The sequence below is a fragment of the Orcinus orca genome, chromosome 3 (assembly GCF_937001465.1).
Source record: "Orcinus orca chromosome 3, mOrcOrc1.1, whole genome shotgun sequence".
NCBI classification, from domain to species: Eukaryota; Metazoa; Chordata; class Mammalia; order Artiodactyla; family Delphinidae; genus Orcinus; species Orcinus orca.
In genome coordinates this window covers 122,798,217-122,816,572 of record NC_064561.1, presented here as the reverse complement: position 1 = coordinate 122,816,572, position 18,356 = coordinate 122,798,217, and the positions used below count along the sequence as shown (strand labels likewise).

The 18,356-nt window shown below is 40.7% G+C and overlaps 2 protein-coding genes across 4 annotated transcripts in view; one reads left to right on the top strand and one right to left on the bottom strand.

The window, feature by feature from the left end:
- DMGDH (dimethylglycine dehydrogenase) overlaps positions 1-2,275 on the bottom strand; it is a 66,184-nt gene extending 63,909 nt beyond the window's left edge. The window contains exons 1-2 of one of the 2 annotated variants that reach the window (XM_033430084.2): positions 2,065-2,275; positions 996-1,170 (exon numbers count right to left, since the gene is read on the bottom strand). In XM_033430084.2, coding sequence (XP_033285975.1) covers positions 996-1,170; positions 2,065-2,150 — 261 coding nt within the window. In that variant the 5' untranslated portion in view covers positions 2,151-2,275. The remainder of the gene's footprint in view (positions 1-995; positions 1,171-2,064) is intronic. The other variant, XM_004270839.4, reaches the window with a different exon arrangement.
- On the top strand, positions 2,242-16,658 carry BHMT2 (betaine--homocysteine S-methyltransferase 2). 2 transcript variants are annotated; one of them, XM_004270840.2, is made up of 8 exons: positions 2,242-2,351; positions 6,033-6,165; positions 8,033-8,124; positions 9,129-9,320; positions 10,567-10,714; positions 11,794-11,976; positions 12,238-12,466; positions 15,658-16,658. In XM_004270840.2, exons 1-8 carry the CDS (start codon positions 2,319-2,321, stop codon positions 15,737-15,739), a joined length of 1,092 nt encoding a protein of 363 aa, XP_004270888.1. In that variant the 5' UTR covers positions 2,242-2,318; the 3' UTR covers positions 15,740-16,658. The 2 variants fall into 2 exon arrangements, with proteins under 2 accessions (XP_004270888.1, XP_033285976.1); XM_033430085.2 differs by lacking the exon at positions 12,238-12,466.
- Positions 16,659-18,356: the final 1,698 nt, after the last annotated feature.

Below are 18,356 nucleotides of genomic sequence, written 5' to 3'. Positions count from 1 at the left end.
AGCTGACACTGCCCAACTTTTTTTTAAATTGAAGTATAGTTGATTTACAATGTTATGTTAGTTTCTGGTGTACAGCAAAATGATTCTGTTATACATATATATATATTGTTTTTCATATTCTTTTCCATTATGGTTTATTACAGGATACTGAATATAGTTCCCTGTGCTATACTGTAGGACCTCGTTGTTCATCCCAACTCTTCCTCCAAACAAAAATGGCACCTGCAGTCATAAAATCTTCCTCTCCCATCTTAGCTGACTTCAGAAATAATTGGTTTGGCAGTATGAAAGCGGTGTCAATCACCTCATTTACCTGAGCAGCTTTCGATGTAAGCCCAATTATTATACAGCACTGGAACAATTACGCATACCATTAAATAGGCGAGATTGACTTGGTCGTGTGTTTCATTTAACACAACATGAAAGTTGTGTTGCACGTTCTCAGCCCTCACAGTTAAGTCCTCATGAAGCCAAGCTGCTGTCTCACAGCACTAACTTAAAATCATAAATCAATAAACATAAAAGGATCACTAAAGCCAGGTGAGGGGACATAGGTAAAGGTCTCAGGCCTCTATTCAGGATCGCCCAGCCACTATCCTTTGGTACAAAAGCTAACATTTACTAATCACTTACCATAATAACTTGACATATATTAATTCAATCTTCATCACAACCCTATTAGGTAGGTACTATTAATATTCCCATTTTACACATCAGGAACTAGAAACTTAAGTAAGTTGCCAGAAGTGGAAAATGACAGAGTCAGGATTTGAATCCAGAGTCATATGTTCAAGTTATCTTCTCATGATTATCAACATCATACATGTTGATCACCCACTTAAAGTATACCAACTAAACTGCAATTGCACCTTCCAACGCTATGGAAAGGGAACTTGCTCTAAAGAGCTCTCAGTGGGGAGCTGTGAATAGGAAAAAAAATCAATCGCACAAGTGACAATTCAGTGCATATGACGGTGCTGAGATAGTTTTCTTACTGCGTGCCAGGTAGATCCAGCAGTGAGCTCCGATTTCTCCAGGAGGACCACATCTTTCATGCCTGCTTTGGCCAAGTGATAAGCCAGACTCACACCAACGCAGCCACCTCCAATTATCACTGTTTCTGCCCTGTCTTTCCATCTTGTTTCTGCAGGTGAGGGTGGGTTTTCTTCTCTGGAAGACATTGTTTTTAATAGTAGCTTTACTAGGCTATGATAGTTATAGTTTTTTTTTGGTTTTTTTTCTGACTAGTGTGATTCTCCTTACTTATTCTTCTAGTACTTAACATCTAGTGCCTGGGAGAGTTACATGTGCTGACAATCATTTGGGAGACTCAATCTGACTTAGGCAACCTGGTTGGGGGAGGGAGGAGGAGGCATTTGAACCCCATTCCCCTAATTCTGACCCATTGTAGATACTTAATAGAGCTAAAGAATTGAACAGATGACTTCTTTTTCTCAAAGAAATCTAGAGAATAATTTTTCTGTCTACTTTAAAAACACACTGATAAACATTTTATTCCATAAAAAAAAACCCATAATAATCATGAAGTCCATTATCTATAAATCTTGGATCACCGCCTCCCTCCAATGTTTTCCAGGCTGAAGAGAGCCAGATGGAGTACAACGCTCTTCCTCGCTCAACGTCCTCTCACCGTGTACCTGCTTCTCTAATTATAAATATTGCTCGGTGGCTTGATATATTGATTTGCATGTCTGTCTTCCTAGCTAGATCATGAGCTTCCCCAAGACGCATTGTAAAAAGCAAGGTATAAGTAAGTCAAAGAAGACCATATATACACCTGCGTTTGCCTCCCCATACAGAAGACACTGCTAACAGTTGACTGGGGAAGGGAATGGGGATAGGAGAGTCTTTGCACCAGGAACCCTTTGATATTCTCACTTTGAACGGTTGTGCGTAGAAAAGAACACCCATAATTCGAGAAGAAAGCCGAATGCCCACTTCTCGGGGTCGGAAGCACCCCTAAACCGGAGACCGCCTCAGCCCTGCGCTCGCACCCCGCAGCTGCCCAGCCGCGGGCCTCCGCGCAGACCCGGCCCCACTCACCCTTCGCGGCCGCAGACGGAAAGTAGGCGGCCGGGGGAGCCCCGCAGCGGGAAGCCCCGCAGCCGCAGCGCGCCCAGGGAGAACATGCCGAGGTCGAGGCCATAGGGCGAGGGCGCAGGCACCTACTCCCAAGCCAGCAGACAGCAGGGGCGGTGGGGGGCGGTGGGGGGCGGTGGGACCCTCCCCCCGGCGAGGGGCGGGCTTCTGGCTCCGTGCGCTGCCCGCCACTCAGCGCCCGCCACAGCCGCTCCGCGATGGCGCTGGTCGGAAGCCCCGGAGCCAAGAAGGTGAGTTTCGGGGAAACCGGGAGGTACTCAGCCCTCCTGGCCGCGGGGCTTCACCTCAGCCCCTAATCAAGCTCTGCGGTCTGGGCGAGGCACCTGGACGGCTCTGAGCCTCGGTTTACCTGCTCGCGAATCGCCTGGACGACGGTAGTGCCTAGGTGTCAGGATGAGATAACAATATTGGGTAGCATTTATGGAGCCTTGACTCGCTGCCCTGCACTGCGCGAGTGCTTCATGCAAATTATCTCCTCTTCACGTTTATTCCCATTTTACAGGTGAGGAAACTGAGGCTCAGAGTCCGAGACCCTAGCTCAGGGTCACCGATCTAGTCCAGGTGGAGCAGGGGTTTGAAGTCCAGCCATCGGACTCAGGCCGCGCTCACATTTCCTGCCCTCCGCCCGCCCGCACCTACGGCTCTTCGACTCAATGGCCCCAGTGCTCGCGCCCCTCGTGTGTTTGGGAAGGGCCGTTGCCTGGTCTCCCAAGCCTCGGACTGGCCTGAAACCGGTCCCGGGCATGGACACCCCTAGACCCGCGGCGGGGATGGAGGGTGGGGTGCGCGGAGCCGGGGGTGGGGCCTCCGCCTCATCTCACGCTGTAGTCTGGGTCTCCGGGCTCCCCTTTCCCGATCTGCTAGCCAGCTGGTCGCCCTGTTCCTCCATTTTTACGCTGGATGTGTGTGTGGTGGGGAGAAGGGGTGACAAAACAAAATTAGGAAAAGGGCATGAACTTGGACGCGGGACATCTCCAAACTCCTCGAGGCAACCCATCTGTGCTCCCTAATTCAGAAGAGAGGGTGGGGAAGGAAGGGGGGATGTGCACCACCGTTTTACTTAATAATACTAAAAAGATAGGAACAACCAAGATGCCCTGCAATGGTGGGCTCCGTAAAGTGCATCCATTTAATAAGTTATTAGGCAGCCAATTAAAAAGCTAAGTATGGGAACAGGCAAAGTGCTTTGCAATGTTAAGTTACAAAAGGAGACATATCACAGACTGATCCCAACTACATAAAAATATTTATACACACACTGTAAGGAAGGACACAATAATGGTAGTAGTTCCATAAGATGTGGAATATAGGTTTAAAAAACTTAACAAAAAAACATATTCTGGTTATGTTTTTCTGATTATAAAGGTAAAACATGGGCATTGAAGCAAATGAGCATGAAAAAAAAAGAAAAAGAAGCAAAGAACATTGTGCTGACTTCTTTCTCTGAACTTTCTCTAATACTGTGTTCACTTTTACAGTTCATTTTTTTTAAGGTTTTTTAAAAATATGCTGTCCCTGTCCTATTTTTCCTGGCCTCTGCTCTTTGCAACACCAAGATTATCATATGAGAATCCATGTTAATGTGTACCTGGGAGTTAAGATGTTAGTGGGGCAGAGCTAACCTCACCTCTCTGCTCAGCTAACAGGTGCATTTGAAGAATTCATTTAACTGCTACAGAGGACACCTCCAATTGCTTCTTTAATCCAAAAGAGCAGTCCTGGTGGCAATTTCAGGCAGATGGACCTCTGGCAGCTTCCTGCCATAGGGTGAAGTTGGTCTACTCCTCTGTGTATGAATAGAGGTGCCCCGAAGCCAGATCTTAAATCCAAGAGGTCTAGATACTGTTATCTGCAAAAAGAGGGCATAAATGCCTCTCAGAGATCACCATCAGATCCAAGGCAGAGTCACTGCCACACTGAAAGGGAAGATGGAATGAAAATATAAATATACTGCAAATAATTTCCAGTGCTCTTTATTTTACACAGTCCTGTCATTCTAGAGCTGGCTTTAGATCATACAGGTGTAGCAGTTAACTTAGGTGGTAAGTCTAGCGGTGAAGGAGGGACTAAAAGATGCTCTGAATTCAAATATTGATAGTTTAGTTATTTTGCTAATGGCTGTTTAGAAAACTGGCAAAATTTTAAATGTTGGACAAACATCCGGATAACAGATCAAAATGCCTTACATTTACTTGGTATCATGAAGGCAACAGTCAAAATTTGCACTGTCATTTTCTTAAATCCTAGCTAATTTTCTATTAAAGAGTATCATCTTCTTCCTCCTTGTCAGGACCAAGCTTATAGCATATGTGAGGTATGTGCCATTTTCAAAACCGTCCTGTCCGTGTGCTAACTCTTGGCATATTTTATTAAGGGCCTACTCTTTGTTAGGTGCTGTATGAGGTGACAGAGCCTCAAGCATCTTACAGCTCTGGTTAACAGAGCTGGGCTCCATTCCACTTCCCTCCACAGGAAAATGGAGATGTGGTGGAGATGGTGGCCTGGTACTTAGCCTCAGGGCAACCGCTTCCAATGTACCTTCCTGGGCTGCAGATATGACTGGTTAGAAGGGGCAGTGGGAACCTTTCCTCCCCCATTCATGCACTGCTCTGTGTCCAGCTGTAGGCAGGGCTGAGAGGAACTGGCTGGTATTTTCAACAAAAGGCTGTATCTTCAACGAATGCAGTCTATACAAGAGGGATAGGGATCCCCATGGGGGTGTTTGCAGTTTTTATAAATCGCAGGGAAGTTCTCTCTGAAAAAATGACACTTGACCTTTAAAGACCTGAAGAAAATCAGAGGGCGAGCCATTCAGGTATCTGGGGAAGCACTTTGTAGACAATGGAAACCGTAGCTTTGGATAACTGCTCTGGATGCAACCTTATATTCAGATTATGGGTGGGCTGACTCGAAAGGTGGTAAATAGAGACTAGGTTAGGAATTTAGAAGGTCTGATGTCTGCTTTTTCACTTACTGAGCTCTATGATCTTGAGCAAGTCACTTAGCCTCTCTGAACCTCAGTTTCCTCATCTATAAAGTGGGAATAAAAACTATCCGCCTTGCCTAGCTCCCAAAGTTGTTAAGAGTACCAAATGATAACGTGTCTGTGAACATGCTGGAAAATGTAAAGTATAATTATAAAATGCTGTGTCCAATAGGATTATGTCCAGTGGTTCACACACAAAAGAGGTTTATTTTTCTCACCTAACGAGAGGTCTAGCGGACGGTCACCGTCCACGGCCTCTGCAGCTACTCCAAGATGTCATTAAGACACCAGGCTGCGGTTGTCAGCCTGCGTGTGGCTTTCAGTGGCATGGCTGCAAGATGATGGCTATACCTCCAGGGCTTAAGCTGACATTCCACACAGGACAGAGAAAAAGGGACAAGAGGGAAGGGAGTGGGCATCTGTATCAGGAAAGCAAAACTTTTCTAGAAATCTTCAGCAGACTTTCACTTATTTCCCATTGGCCAACACTGTGTCATATGGCCACCCCACTCAGCAAAGGAGCCTGAGGATTTTTTTTTTTTTTAAGTTGGGGACATTGTCTCCCCAAACAAAATATATTAGCAAAGAAGAGGAGAAAAAAAATGCACATTAGGTGACTAGCAGTGTCTGCCACAAACATCTTGAAAAACCAAAATAACCATTATGGAATCAGCACTTTAACTACAATTTGACTCAGATTAAATTGTATTTGAGAAAAAATAGTCACAGAACTTTGCACAAAACAAGTACCTGGATTGTCCAATAATAGAGTATTCTCAATCTTTCTGAAATACTATTAGGCACGGATGATTTCGACAGAACTGGAGCTGTGAGAGCATTGTACCACCTTTCCTAAAATTAGAAACTGCTTTTAGGAAAAAAAAAAAAAGAGGGGTCTTAGGTGATTTTTCTTTCTCTTCTTCAGGGCATTTTGGAACGTCTGGATAGTGGGGAGGTTGTGGTTGGAGACGGCAGCTTTCTCATAACTCTGGAGAAGAGGGGCTACGTGAAGGCCGGGCTCTGGACTTCAGAAGCCGTAGTAGAACATCCAAGTGCAGGTCGGTGCCAGCATCACCCCTGAGTGTTTATCTGGGTGACATTTTGCTTAAATCTGACTGAGAGAAGATAAATAAAAGCGAGCATTTTCTTTCTTTTTTAAATAGATTTATTTATTTTAGTTATTTATTTATTTTTGTCTGCACTGGGTCTTCATTGCTGCGTGCGGGCTTTCTCTAGTTGCGGTGAGCAGGGGCTACTCTTTGTTGTGGTGCACGGGCTTCTCATTGTGGTGGCTTCTCTTGTTGCAGAGCACGGGCTCTAGGCGCGCAGGCTTCAGTAGTTGTGGCATGCGGGCTCAGTAGTTGTGGCTCGTGGGCTCAGTAGTTGTGGCTCATGGGCTTCGTTGCTCCTCAGCATGTGGGATCTTCCCAGACCAGGGATTGAACCCGTGACCCCTGCATTGGCAGATGGATTCTTAACCACTGCGCCACCAGGGAAGTTCCGTGAGCATTTTCTAGGGACTGATTCACTTGCCCAAACTGCCAAGATGTGGAGATAGTGGCAGTACACGAGCTGAAGAAAGGGCTTCTCTCTCCTTCCTTCCCTCCTCTACACACACACACACACACACACACACACACACACACACACACACACACACACTTGCATCTTCATATTCAGGGAGTGCTAAAATATACATACCAATATTTGTTCCATGAATATTTACCTTGTATATTCAAGAGTTTCCTTAACATAGTAAAACTGTTATTGCTTCAGATTCATCCTTCTGGCTAATTTGCATACGATATTAAAACAGTACATTTGGTAGGGACGATTAATGGTAACCACCAGCTTAACAGAATATAGGCAAATAGCAAATATAGATTTGCAAATATATATATAGCAAATATAGATATATATAGCAAATATAGATTTGCTGTTCTAAATGAAAGTGGGAAATAAAGCCAAAGAAGATATGGGTGAAACGGGATACAAGCTGGGAATGGAACTTTTGATTCACTCTGATTTTATTCGTATATACACAGTGTATCAGACAAACATGGGGTCATGTCTAGGTCCTTCTACTGACCAGCTGAGTGACCTTGAACAAGTCATTTGACCTCTGAGGATCAGTTTCTTCATCTGTCACATGGGGGCATGACATGGGCTGGTTGTGAGGACTTGTGAACTAACCCACATGAAATGCCCATATAAGTACCCAATGGCCATGATTACTGTTTCATCAGACACCCAGAGTTATATGGTAGGACAGAGTTTTGTCTTTCTGGTGTTAGCAGGAAGATTTCATCTGACCCAAGAAGAACTCATTCTTAATTTTAGAAAATCTTCTTTGCTCAACCAGGAAGAAAGTGTTGAAATAGCAAGGATAAAGACTGAGTTGGGGAGGAGATGAAGGGAGAGAGAGGAAGGAGTTTCTGATGGGCCAAGGAAAGCTCCCTGACTGCGTTTCCCCAGCTGCTTGCTATTGAATACACTTGATAGGGGCGCCACCCATATGCATTCTGCCCACTGTGAGAATTCCCTCATCCTACTTTGAGGGCCCCCCAATGCTGACTGTAAGTAGACGAGCTACATCCTTCATGACACCGGCAAATGAATAAACCCTCTCTAGACCAAGAGACCAAGGGACAGTTGGCCAACTGGGCCTTAGTGTCTGCATGTGACTGCACCAGGCCATGGGGCCCACTGGCAGGTCAACATGAGGCTATTCTAAACAGCCCCATTTGGTATGGACTCTGCCTTGCCCCTAAATTCTGCTGACCTGAATCTGAATTTCTTTATAAGTACCAGGTTTGAAATTGTGTATGATTGAAAGAGATGTGAGTGGATGAGCTGCCGCTGAAAATGATAGCTTCTGTGATTTTTACTTTTTTAATTTCAATGGAAAAAACAACTCCTTTGTAGTTCGTCAGCTTCACATGGAATTCTTGAGAGCGGGATCAAATGTCATGCAGACTTTCACCTTTTCTGCCAGTGAGGACAAAATGGAAAGTCAGGTAAATGATAATGGGGCAGGTGGGAGTGGGGAGGGGCGGGGAGAGGGATCATCTATAATAAAAATAACCTCTTGATGGGAATCCATGGAATTGACCTGATGTGTTACTACACTTTATTACAAAAAATAATAAAGTATTTTTTAAAAAAAATAATAAAATATTTTTTCCTCCACATAAAATATCTATCCAGTAATTAATCATGATGTAAACATATAGGTACTAAATAAATAAGCATTTTCTGTCTCTTTATCTAGGGGAGGGGGTAGGACTGGGAGAAAATATGCCATTAGAAGGGCATGACCATCCTTCTGTGATATGTTTTTGTAGGGAAAGAACACTTTATAGATGCTCTTGTTACCTTCTCATTTCACATTCTTCTCTTCTGACTTGTCCATGTTGAGACAGGGCGGTCCTAGGGAACACAGCACTAGCCTAGGAATGAGGAGAATTGGGTTTTATACCCAACTTTGCCACCTATTGGTTGTGTGACTTTGTGTTAGACACTTAAAGACATGGAGAACTGGTTTACTCTGCCAAATGGAGATAACTGATGCTTACTTACATGCATAGGGTTGTTGAGAAAAGTGGAAGGATGTGGAAGTATTGTGAGATATTCTGCAAATATAAAGTATTAATACTTGTCAACGTTAATGCCCATTTATTCATTCAACCAACCGACATTTATTGAGTACCTGTTATAGTCCATTCTCTATGCTAGATACAAAGATGATACAAAGGCATAGACACTATTCTGAAGTGGCTCACAGTCAAGTATGGGAGACAAACAAATGAGCATTTACTAAAATCCAGTGTGGTAAGTACAATATGAACATACAAGCTCACTGGGAGTAGAGATGATACCCAACTCTGCTGGTCTTCTCGAATTGCAGTTTAAACCAGTGACTTGTGCTCATGCTACTTGCTCATTGCCCCCTTGGATATCTATTATATCTCACCTTTAAAATGCCAGGCTCACCATGTGTACTCTTGCTGTCTAACCTCAGTGGGAAGCTGTAAACACCGCTGCCTGTGACCTTGCCAGAGAAGTAGCCAACAAAGGTGATGCTTTGGTAGCAGGGGGGATCTGCCAGACATCATTGTACAAACACCACAAGGATGAAGCTAGAATTAAAAAACTTTTTCGACAACAGCTAGACGTTTTTACCAGGAAAAATGTGGACTTCCTGATTGCAGAGGTAAGCCTAGCATTAAAGGGGCAGGGCTGGAAGGGGCTGTGGGAGGGGAGGATAGAGGCTGTCCGGGAGTAAAGCCTAGAGGGTAGGTGGCTGCTCAGGCCTCACCATTAACACTTAGTGCCAAGTAGTAGTTTCCTTGCTCTCCTCCATCCCTGCCTTGCTCACTCCCATCTCTCTGCTTTCACTAAAGCTATAACATCTGAGCGATATTTTGAAGTTAGAATCAATAAGCGTTGTCACTGACTGGATATGAAGGCCCGGAATATCCTCTTTCTCCCATCTCCCTATTTCCCATCATGATTGCTACCATCTAGAGTCAAGGCCTCAACCCAGCTCTTCACCCCCAACAAGGACAATAGCCTCCCAACTGCTAGTTCCCCAATCGCCCTACTGAACTTACTGAAAACCTTGCTACGTCAACCTTCCCAAGGCTTAGGGCTACCCAAGCCTGGCTAACCCACCAGGAAAAAATCATCTACAGAAATGAACACAAACTCTGCCCTATATGTTCTCCAGATAGATGAGAACACAAGTTTGTTTTTTAAGAACCTCTCTTTTGACTTTCTCTGCCATTCCTCACACACTGCTTCTGCAGAATCTAAGTCAAACAGGAAGAAACAGGGAGATTTCTGCTAGCTTTTCTCCACTTACTTAAATTAAGTTCAGCTTTTCAGTTGTGGCACTTATGGGGTTTCCTGGGAAGCACCCCTGCAAATGGCCTGGGTTTACCAGACAACGTATCCTGTCTACCATTGGCAAAGACACTCAGTGGCTACCCCTCCCTTCTCTGTGCCTCTATGTTCTCATCTGGGGAACTAATCATACTTCCCTTCTTACTTTATGGAGCACTTTAGAATATCGAACTAGAAGTGAATATAAAAGTATTTTGAATTGTAAAGCATGATAAACAATTATTCTGCAGAGATCACCCAAGTTCCATAAAAAATGAGTCCAAAATTTATTAACAAAACTTTTGTTCCTTCAAAAGTATGATTTTAAATACTCAGTTACTTTAAAACCTTTTTTTAGTATGATATCTGAATGAAAACCTATATGTTATTGTTAAAGGAATTAAAATATTTACTCAGAAAAGTATTCTGTAGTCAATCTGATAGAGACACATTTCTTAGCACATTTTATCACATATATTTGGTAATTTTTATAACTGTTTTTGTAACATTTGCGGTCTACCACTCAAAATCTGCTTTATATTTGGACTAATAGAAGAACATGAAATTTCTCTTAGTATTTTGAACATGCTGAAGAAGCTGTGTGGGCTGTGGAAGTCTTAAAAGAAGCCAGAAAACCCGTGGCAGCCACCATGTGCATAGGCCCAGAGGGAGACATGCATGGTGTAACACCTGGAGAATGTGCTGTGAAGCTGGTGAAGGCAGGTAATGTGGACCCATGATGTGATAAGCAGTTCAGTTATTGTTTATGAAATGTTTCTTAACATTGGGAGAACAGTTCAGAAATAAAAACATTAATTGGAATCTATCTCTTTATCTGTAAAACTTAGGAGGTGGAGGGGGACAGCTAATTTCTAAGACACCTTCCAACTATTAAAAAAGAAAATAAAGATCTTTGTGTCTGTTTTTGTGCCAGTACCATACTGTTTTTATGACTGTAGCTTTGTGGTATAGTCTGAAGTCAGGGAGCAAGATTCCTTCAGCTCTGTTCCTCTTTCTCAAGATTGTTTTGGCTATTCAGGGTCTTTTGTGTTTTCATACAAATTTTAAAATTATTTGTTCTAGTTCTCTGAAAAATGCCATTGGTAATTTGGTAGGGATTGCACTAAATCTATAGATTGCCTTGGGTAGTATGGTCATTTAAAAATATTGATTCTTCCAATCCAAGAACACTGTATATCTTTCCATCTGTTTGTGTTGTCTTCAATTTCTTTCATCGGTGTTTTATAGTTTTTGGAGTACAGGTCTTTTGCCTCCTTAGGTGCGTTTATTCCTAGGTATTTTATTCTTTTTGATGCAATGGTAAATGCGATTGTTTCCTTAATTTCTTTTTCTGATGTTTTGTTGTTAGTGTATAGAAACGAAGTCAGACAGAGAAAGACAAATATCATATCACTTATATGTGGAATCTAATAAAATGATACAAATGAACTTATTGACCAAACAGAAATAGACTCACAGACACAGAAAACAAACTTATGGTTCCCAAAGGGAAACAGGGAGGGGGGAGGGGAAAATTAGGAGTTTGGGATTAAAAGATACACACTCCTATATATAAAATAGATAAACAACAAGGACCTACTGTATAGCACAGGGAACTATACTTAATATCTTGTAATAACCTATAATGAAAAATTATCTGAAAAAGTATATACGTATAACTGAATCACTTGACTGTACATCTGAAACTAACGCAACATTGTAAATCAACTATACTTCAATTTTAAAAAATAAACAAGTAAATAAATTTTGAAACAAGTAAATAAATGTATTTCTTTGCATAGGGGCTTCAATCGTTGGTGTGAACTGCCGATTTGGGCCCTGCACCAGCCTGAAGACAATGAGACTCATGAAGGAAGGCCTATGGGCTGCAGGGCTGAAAGCACACTTGATGGTGCAGCCCCTGGGGTTCCACATGCCTGACTGTGGCAAAGGAGGGTTTGTGGATCTCCCCGAATATCCCTTCGGTAAGCTCAGGCACATATTAGAGACCTTGTGGTTTCTTGTTGTGACAAAACGGAAATGGCTATAATGAACAACTACAGTACAGACTTACGATACGAGACTGTATAAGACAAAGACTTTCAGTGTTAACCAAAAATTAGCTATCTGAGGAATTCATACTCTAAAATTCATAGTTTCTTCATTGAAAAAAGAAAATACCCCTTGAGCATCGATTGTCTGCATATAGAGATGGTAACAGAAGTGCCGTAACTGTTGTATTACAGCACTGGAGCCCAGAGTTGCAACCAGATGGGATATTCAAAAATATGCCAGAGAGGCCTACAGCCTGGGGGTCAGGTACATAGGTGGGTGCTGTGGATTTGAGCCCTACCACATCAGGGCGATTGCAGAGGAGCTGGCCCCGGAAAGGGGATTTTTGCCTCCGTCTTCTGACAAACATGGCAGCTGGGGAAGTGGTCTCAACACGCACACCAAACCCTGGATTAGAGCCAGGTAGGAATTTTTTAATTAACTTACTGTTTTCCTCTAATCTCATTTTATTGATTGTTAGCATTATGCATGCACATGGTAATACAAATTCAAAAGTGTAGAAGTATACAAAATGAAAGGTAAAAGCTGCCCATTTCTGACACCCATCCCATTCCAGGGGTAACCTGTTTGCCACTTATGTTTTGAAGTCTTATTTCTCTATTTCTTGTTTTATCAATTTTAAGTGGTAATTACCCTTTATGAAAGCTGAGGGATTTAAATCACATAATCTTCCCCCTTGCCCTGATCTCCTTTTCACAAATTTGACTTATTACATTTTTGCTTGTTCTGTTGGCGATCTTTACAAGTTTGAATTTCATATTTAACTACTTGTTTTTTAATCTGTCAATATGAGGCAGTATCTCTTGATTCCACTCTCTGTAAAATAAGAATTGCCTTCCTCCATTTCCCTCTACTTTTCCTCCCTCATCTACCTCTTGGTTTCTTTAAGGTATACAACTAATTTTACATCATCAAGGTTTATAACCAAGCACAGTATAAGCAAACACAGTGGCAATTCAGTAATTAAGTGTTCAATTCCATGTGAAATCAAGACTTGGAACATGTTTCAAACTGAAAACCTCGTTTTTTCCAGCAGGAGATTTCAATATTCAGGAAACCAGGGAGGGAAGGCCAGTCTGATCTTTCTCTTTCTCTGTCTTATGCTTTCAACCCTCCGTTCCCATATTGCTAATCATGGTTTCTGACCTCTTCAGATTCAAAGAGAGAAGAGAGCAGATGGAAAAAGGAGTAAACTTGTATTGCTTAATTGACACCCTATTAGGAAGACCGCATTCTCTGGGCCTGGCAGATCCTCATGAGTGTATATACAGTTCTTCAGAGGCTGCCACTGGAAACTTTTGTCTGTATTTCTCATGCCACAGGCATTGCATTTTTCTCTGAAAATTTTTCTCTGCTTTGCCCTCAGATCCCAACTTTCTCAGCAGGTCACTATAAACTATTTTGGGGAGTCTCATTTTCCTTCCTGGTGTTTCTCTTGAGCCTGATTTTAAATATGTCCAGGCTGGGTCCCTCTCTCCTATTAGGCTCAAAACTGGCTAGAAGACTTTTCATCTTTCCTTTAAGGAGACAAACTGAGAGTGTGGTCTGATCCCAATTTAACCACACTATCTTCACTCACAAAGTAGCTGACCCATTGGTCTCTGTGATCTAGATTTTCCAGTGTAGAGTCAAGTGAGTCATCTGACTGGCTCTTAGGCAACTACTTTGAAACTTCTGCAGAGTGTCTGTCTTGCTTTAATACCTGATATCTATCGTATCTTGTGCCACCAATAAAATTTCCAATCTAATTTCCTGGTACCCTGATCACTATTTTCTAAACATTATTCACTGCAGAACCAAGAGAAAGAGAAATAAACCTATTTTACAAAACCTGAGCCCCTTGTGAGAGAACATTCCAAGCATCAAGGTCAAATTGATTCTCTCCTCTTAGATTTCATCCATAGTCCAAACTCAGGCCATACTTTAATTTGCTTCATAGTTGGACTTTCTTTGTACAATGTTTGGTTTTATAGGAATTTCTAATTAATTCTTTTTTATTGTTGAAAGAAGAATAATAGACCTTCACCTTCTCTAAGGTCTTCCAATATCTAAATTATACTGTTTGTTACAATCACTTTATTATTGAAGATATTTTTCTGGGGGCTCCTTGAATTACTGTTCTGTTTTGAATCATTCTCTCTCTCTCTCTCTCACCTGTCAATCTTTTCCATCTTTTAGAAACTAACCACAATTTCTGCTCTTCTCTAATCAGAGCTGTTATGTCTTTAATCCATTTTGTACTTCTTTATCCATTTCAGTAGAATTTAGAACAGTCTTCATTTTTGAACATTTAGGACAATGTTCCTAATGTAAATTAATTTCGATTGTAGAAGTAGGCAAGAAATCATTTAGGCAAACATTTCTTCTGGGAGGTATGGATATTTATCCAGGAAGATTTTTTTTATAGGTCTCATGCTTAGAAAAAAAAGTACTAAATAGAAATATAGGGACTTCCCTGGTGGCCTGGTGGTTAAGAATCCTCCTGCCAATGTAGGGGACACAAGTTCAATCCCTGGTCTGGGAAGATCCCACATGCCGCAGAGCAACTAAGCCTGTGCACCACAACTACTGAGCCTACGCGCTCTAGGGCCCGTGTGCTGCAACTACTGAGCCTGCGCACCTACAGCCTGTGCTGCACAACAAGAGAAGCCACCACAATGAGAAGCCTGCGCACCGCAACAAAGTGTAGCCCCTGCTCACCGCAACTAGAGAAAGCCCACACACGGCAACGAAGACCCAACGCAGCCAAAAAATAAGTTAACTAATTAAATTACTTTAAAAAAAGAAATATAATTAAAAGGTGAGGAAAGTATACTTTGATGATGATTTAAATAGTTCAGATAAGTGAGAAATGGCTTTTTTTAATAAACACTGTCTAGGGATCCTTAAAATTCATTAGCAATTTCAAATAAAACATTATTCTATAGAATAAAGCCAGACATTCCTTGTACCCTAAACTCCCAAACATACTGATGTTCACAAAAATTTGTGATTATCCAGAAACCTGTAGACACCCCAGATTTCTGACATTTTCAGCATCCAAAAATATTGATTTATTCAATGTTTCATAGGTAAAATGGAAAAAACTATAAAAATACATTTAACACAAAGGTCTGTGACCAGGAACCTTTGTGTTCTTTCTTTGTCTAAAAACAAAGCACAAATACTGACAAATTAATTTGTATTCTGTTTTTGGTTACTTTTTGAAGAATTATACTTTGTCTCATTACGTTTAAAACTGGTTTCATACACTTGTCATTATGTTAATATATTGAGTAGAGCTAGAAGGACCCTGCTAGAAATTTCCGAATGAATATAATTCACAAAAACATGTAAATTTCAAACATGTTGTCTTTTTCTGAAAGGTGGTATGAAACCCAGTGATTGTTATTGAGGATAGAAATGTAGAAAGACTCCTGGAATTAATGGATATGGGCACAGTTTTTCTGTCTGTATGTTGAAACTGAAATTCTACTTTAGCCTGATCATCCACCAGACTTATGAGTATTTAGCCAATATCTATATAAAGTATTAGACTTACAAAATAGACATGAATCTTTTAATTGACTAACTATATATTTTTTAAAACACAGGGCTAGAAGGGAGTATTGGGAGAATCTGCTGCCGGCTTCAGGCAGACCTTTCTGTCCTTCATTGTCAAAGCCAGACGCCTGAGGAGTAATGAAAGAAAACACTGAAATAGCAGAATGGAAAGAAATCCCCCTCAAGCCCCATCTGGAACCCTTCCTGGCCTCTATCCTCAGGCCACCCCGATGTCTCCAGCTGCTGAACAGCTAATGTACTGTCAGTTCAACATAGGATGCGTATTGCATTCCTGCTGTGCTTAAGCTCCGAGCAAGATGCTGGGGGAGATGCAAAGCTGATGCGAAAGGCTTCTCGTCCTCCAGGTACTTACTGTCCAGTAATGCTGCAGGACATGCTTTTGAAGGGAATCAAGAATAGTGAAACTTGTCTTTTAGGGTGAATTTGAGATTTTAAAGTGACGAAGTCTGTGAGCAACAAACCCAGTGATTAATTACGGAGACTAAACTAGGTACAGAAGGAGGATAGAGCAGCATTCTAAACTAAAATGAAAGTAATGAGTCTGCCTTTCTTAAATGATTTGTATAATGACTCCAAAGGCAATCCCAAAGGAAAAGATGCAAAAAATGTTTTAGGACTTTTTGAAATAATCATATAACCTTCCAAAATGATTACTTTCAGAGATGATTTTACTTAAAGGTGTTAGGCCCCAGAATTTAAAAATGTGTCTATATAATCACAAATAGCTAGATTATAAACTACTAAGGACAAGGACAATGTGATATGCTTCTTATATTTTTCCTTAAAGTATTTATCATTGTGCCAGGCATACTAATAGATGCTCAATGAGATACTTATGTTAATTGTTTAAAATAAATAAAAATAGATAAACAGTTTTGGGAGACCTTTTTAAAAGTCAGAGTTCAAATCTATCTTGGTCTAATATTTTCTTGACTTATGTTTGAGCTATTTGCTACATGCCAATTTCTCTCTATTTTTCAAAACAATGTATCAATTTGTAACAATAAAATTAAAAATAATTTACCTTTTATAAAAGTGTTTGAATACTTTAAATTTTATGGACATTCTTTGGAATAGTAATAACAACAAGCATTTATTACTTATTATGTTCCAGGCTCTTGCTTCTCTCTCTCTCTCTCTCTCTCTCTCTCCTATTATATATATATATATATATATATATATATATATATATATATATATATATATGAGACAAAAGCCAACCTACATTTATGAAACACACAGGTTTCATTTTGGGTTAGTAAGTGCAATGCTCAGAATAGAATGTTGATGAGATGGAAGTTGATAAAACTTCCAAGAGACAAACAGGTAACAAAGTCCTTAAAAAATAGATTTCCTAGGTTGAAAGATTCAAAATTTATATAGTAATTGGATCACATTTTATTATAGATAGTAATAAAAACATATTGGGGAAAAGCATTTCAAACCATTTGGTTCTAACTCCAATTTAATAATTATGCCCCGGGCTTCCCTGGTGGCGCAGTGGTTGAGAGTCTGCCTGCCAATGCAGGGGACACGGGTTCGTGTCCTGGTCTGAGAAGATCCCACATGCCGCGGAGCGGCTGGTCCCGTGAGCCATGGCCGCTGAGCCTGTGCGTCCGGAGCCTGTGTTCCACAACGGGAGAGGCCACAACAGTGAGAGGCCGGCGTACCACAAAAAGATAAATAAATAAATAAAATAAAAATAACTATGCCCCAAAATAAAGTCAGAAAAGTATGCTCAGTCCTCCACTGTTATTGCCTTGGTCTGACAAGACTAGAAAATACATTTAGATAATTAAAAATAATGGAAAAGTGAAAATTATATTTTATGTAGATGAAATGGTTATATAGCTAGAAATCTCAAGAAGAGCATCTGGAAAGCTCTTACAAACAACAGGAGAATTCAGTAAAGTGACTGGTTAAAAATTTTGTATACAAAAGTCATTGCTTCTCTATATACACTTGACAGTGATTTTGAAAGTATAGTGAAAATAAAGATCTATTTTATTTTTTCAGCAAAATGATTAAATATCTAGGAATAATATTACAAAAACTGTGTAAGAGCTGTTGAAGGAAAGTTGAGGATGCAAAGTAAGACGAATAAATCTACACACATGCTCATAAAGAGAAAGACAATATTTTAAGATACAAAGTTGTTCTAAATTGATTAATAAATGTAATATAATCCCAAGGGGAAAAAATCATGAGTATTGAGGGGAAATAGACATGCAAACCTCAAGTGCACATGGGGGTGGGGGGTATATTCTAGGGGTTATGAGAAAATTAGATAAAGAGAGATAGTGAGGAAGGTGTGGCCTTGCCAGATAACCACTGGCTATATATATATATATATATATATATATATATATATATATAAAACATAGTAATTAAAGCCACTGGATACTTGTATTAAGAAAAAGTTCAGTGGAACATATATGTATATATATAAATGTTAATGTATGATAAAGAGGGTATTATTTCAGGTCAGTAAGGGAAAGCTGGATTGATAAAGGAGGTATTTCAGGTTAGTGAGGAAAGCTTGATTGTTTAATAATGTTGGACATTTGGTCAGTAACCTAGGAAGAAAAAGTTGGATCTCTTAGAACAAGTTCAAGGTTGATCAAAGTTTTAAACATAAGTCCATAAGAGAAAACCATAAAAGAAAAGAAGAAACATAAATTTCACCATATAAAATTAAATGTGTGCACAAAACCCAAAATACTCTAAA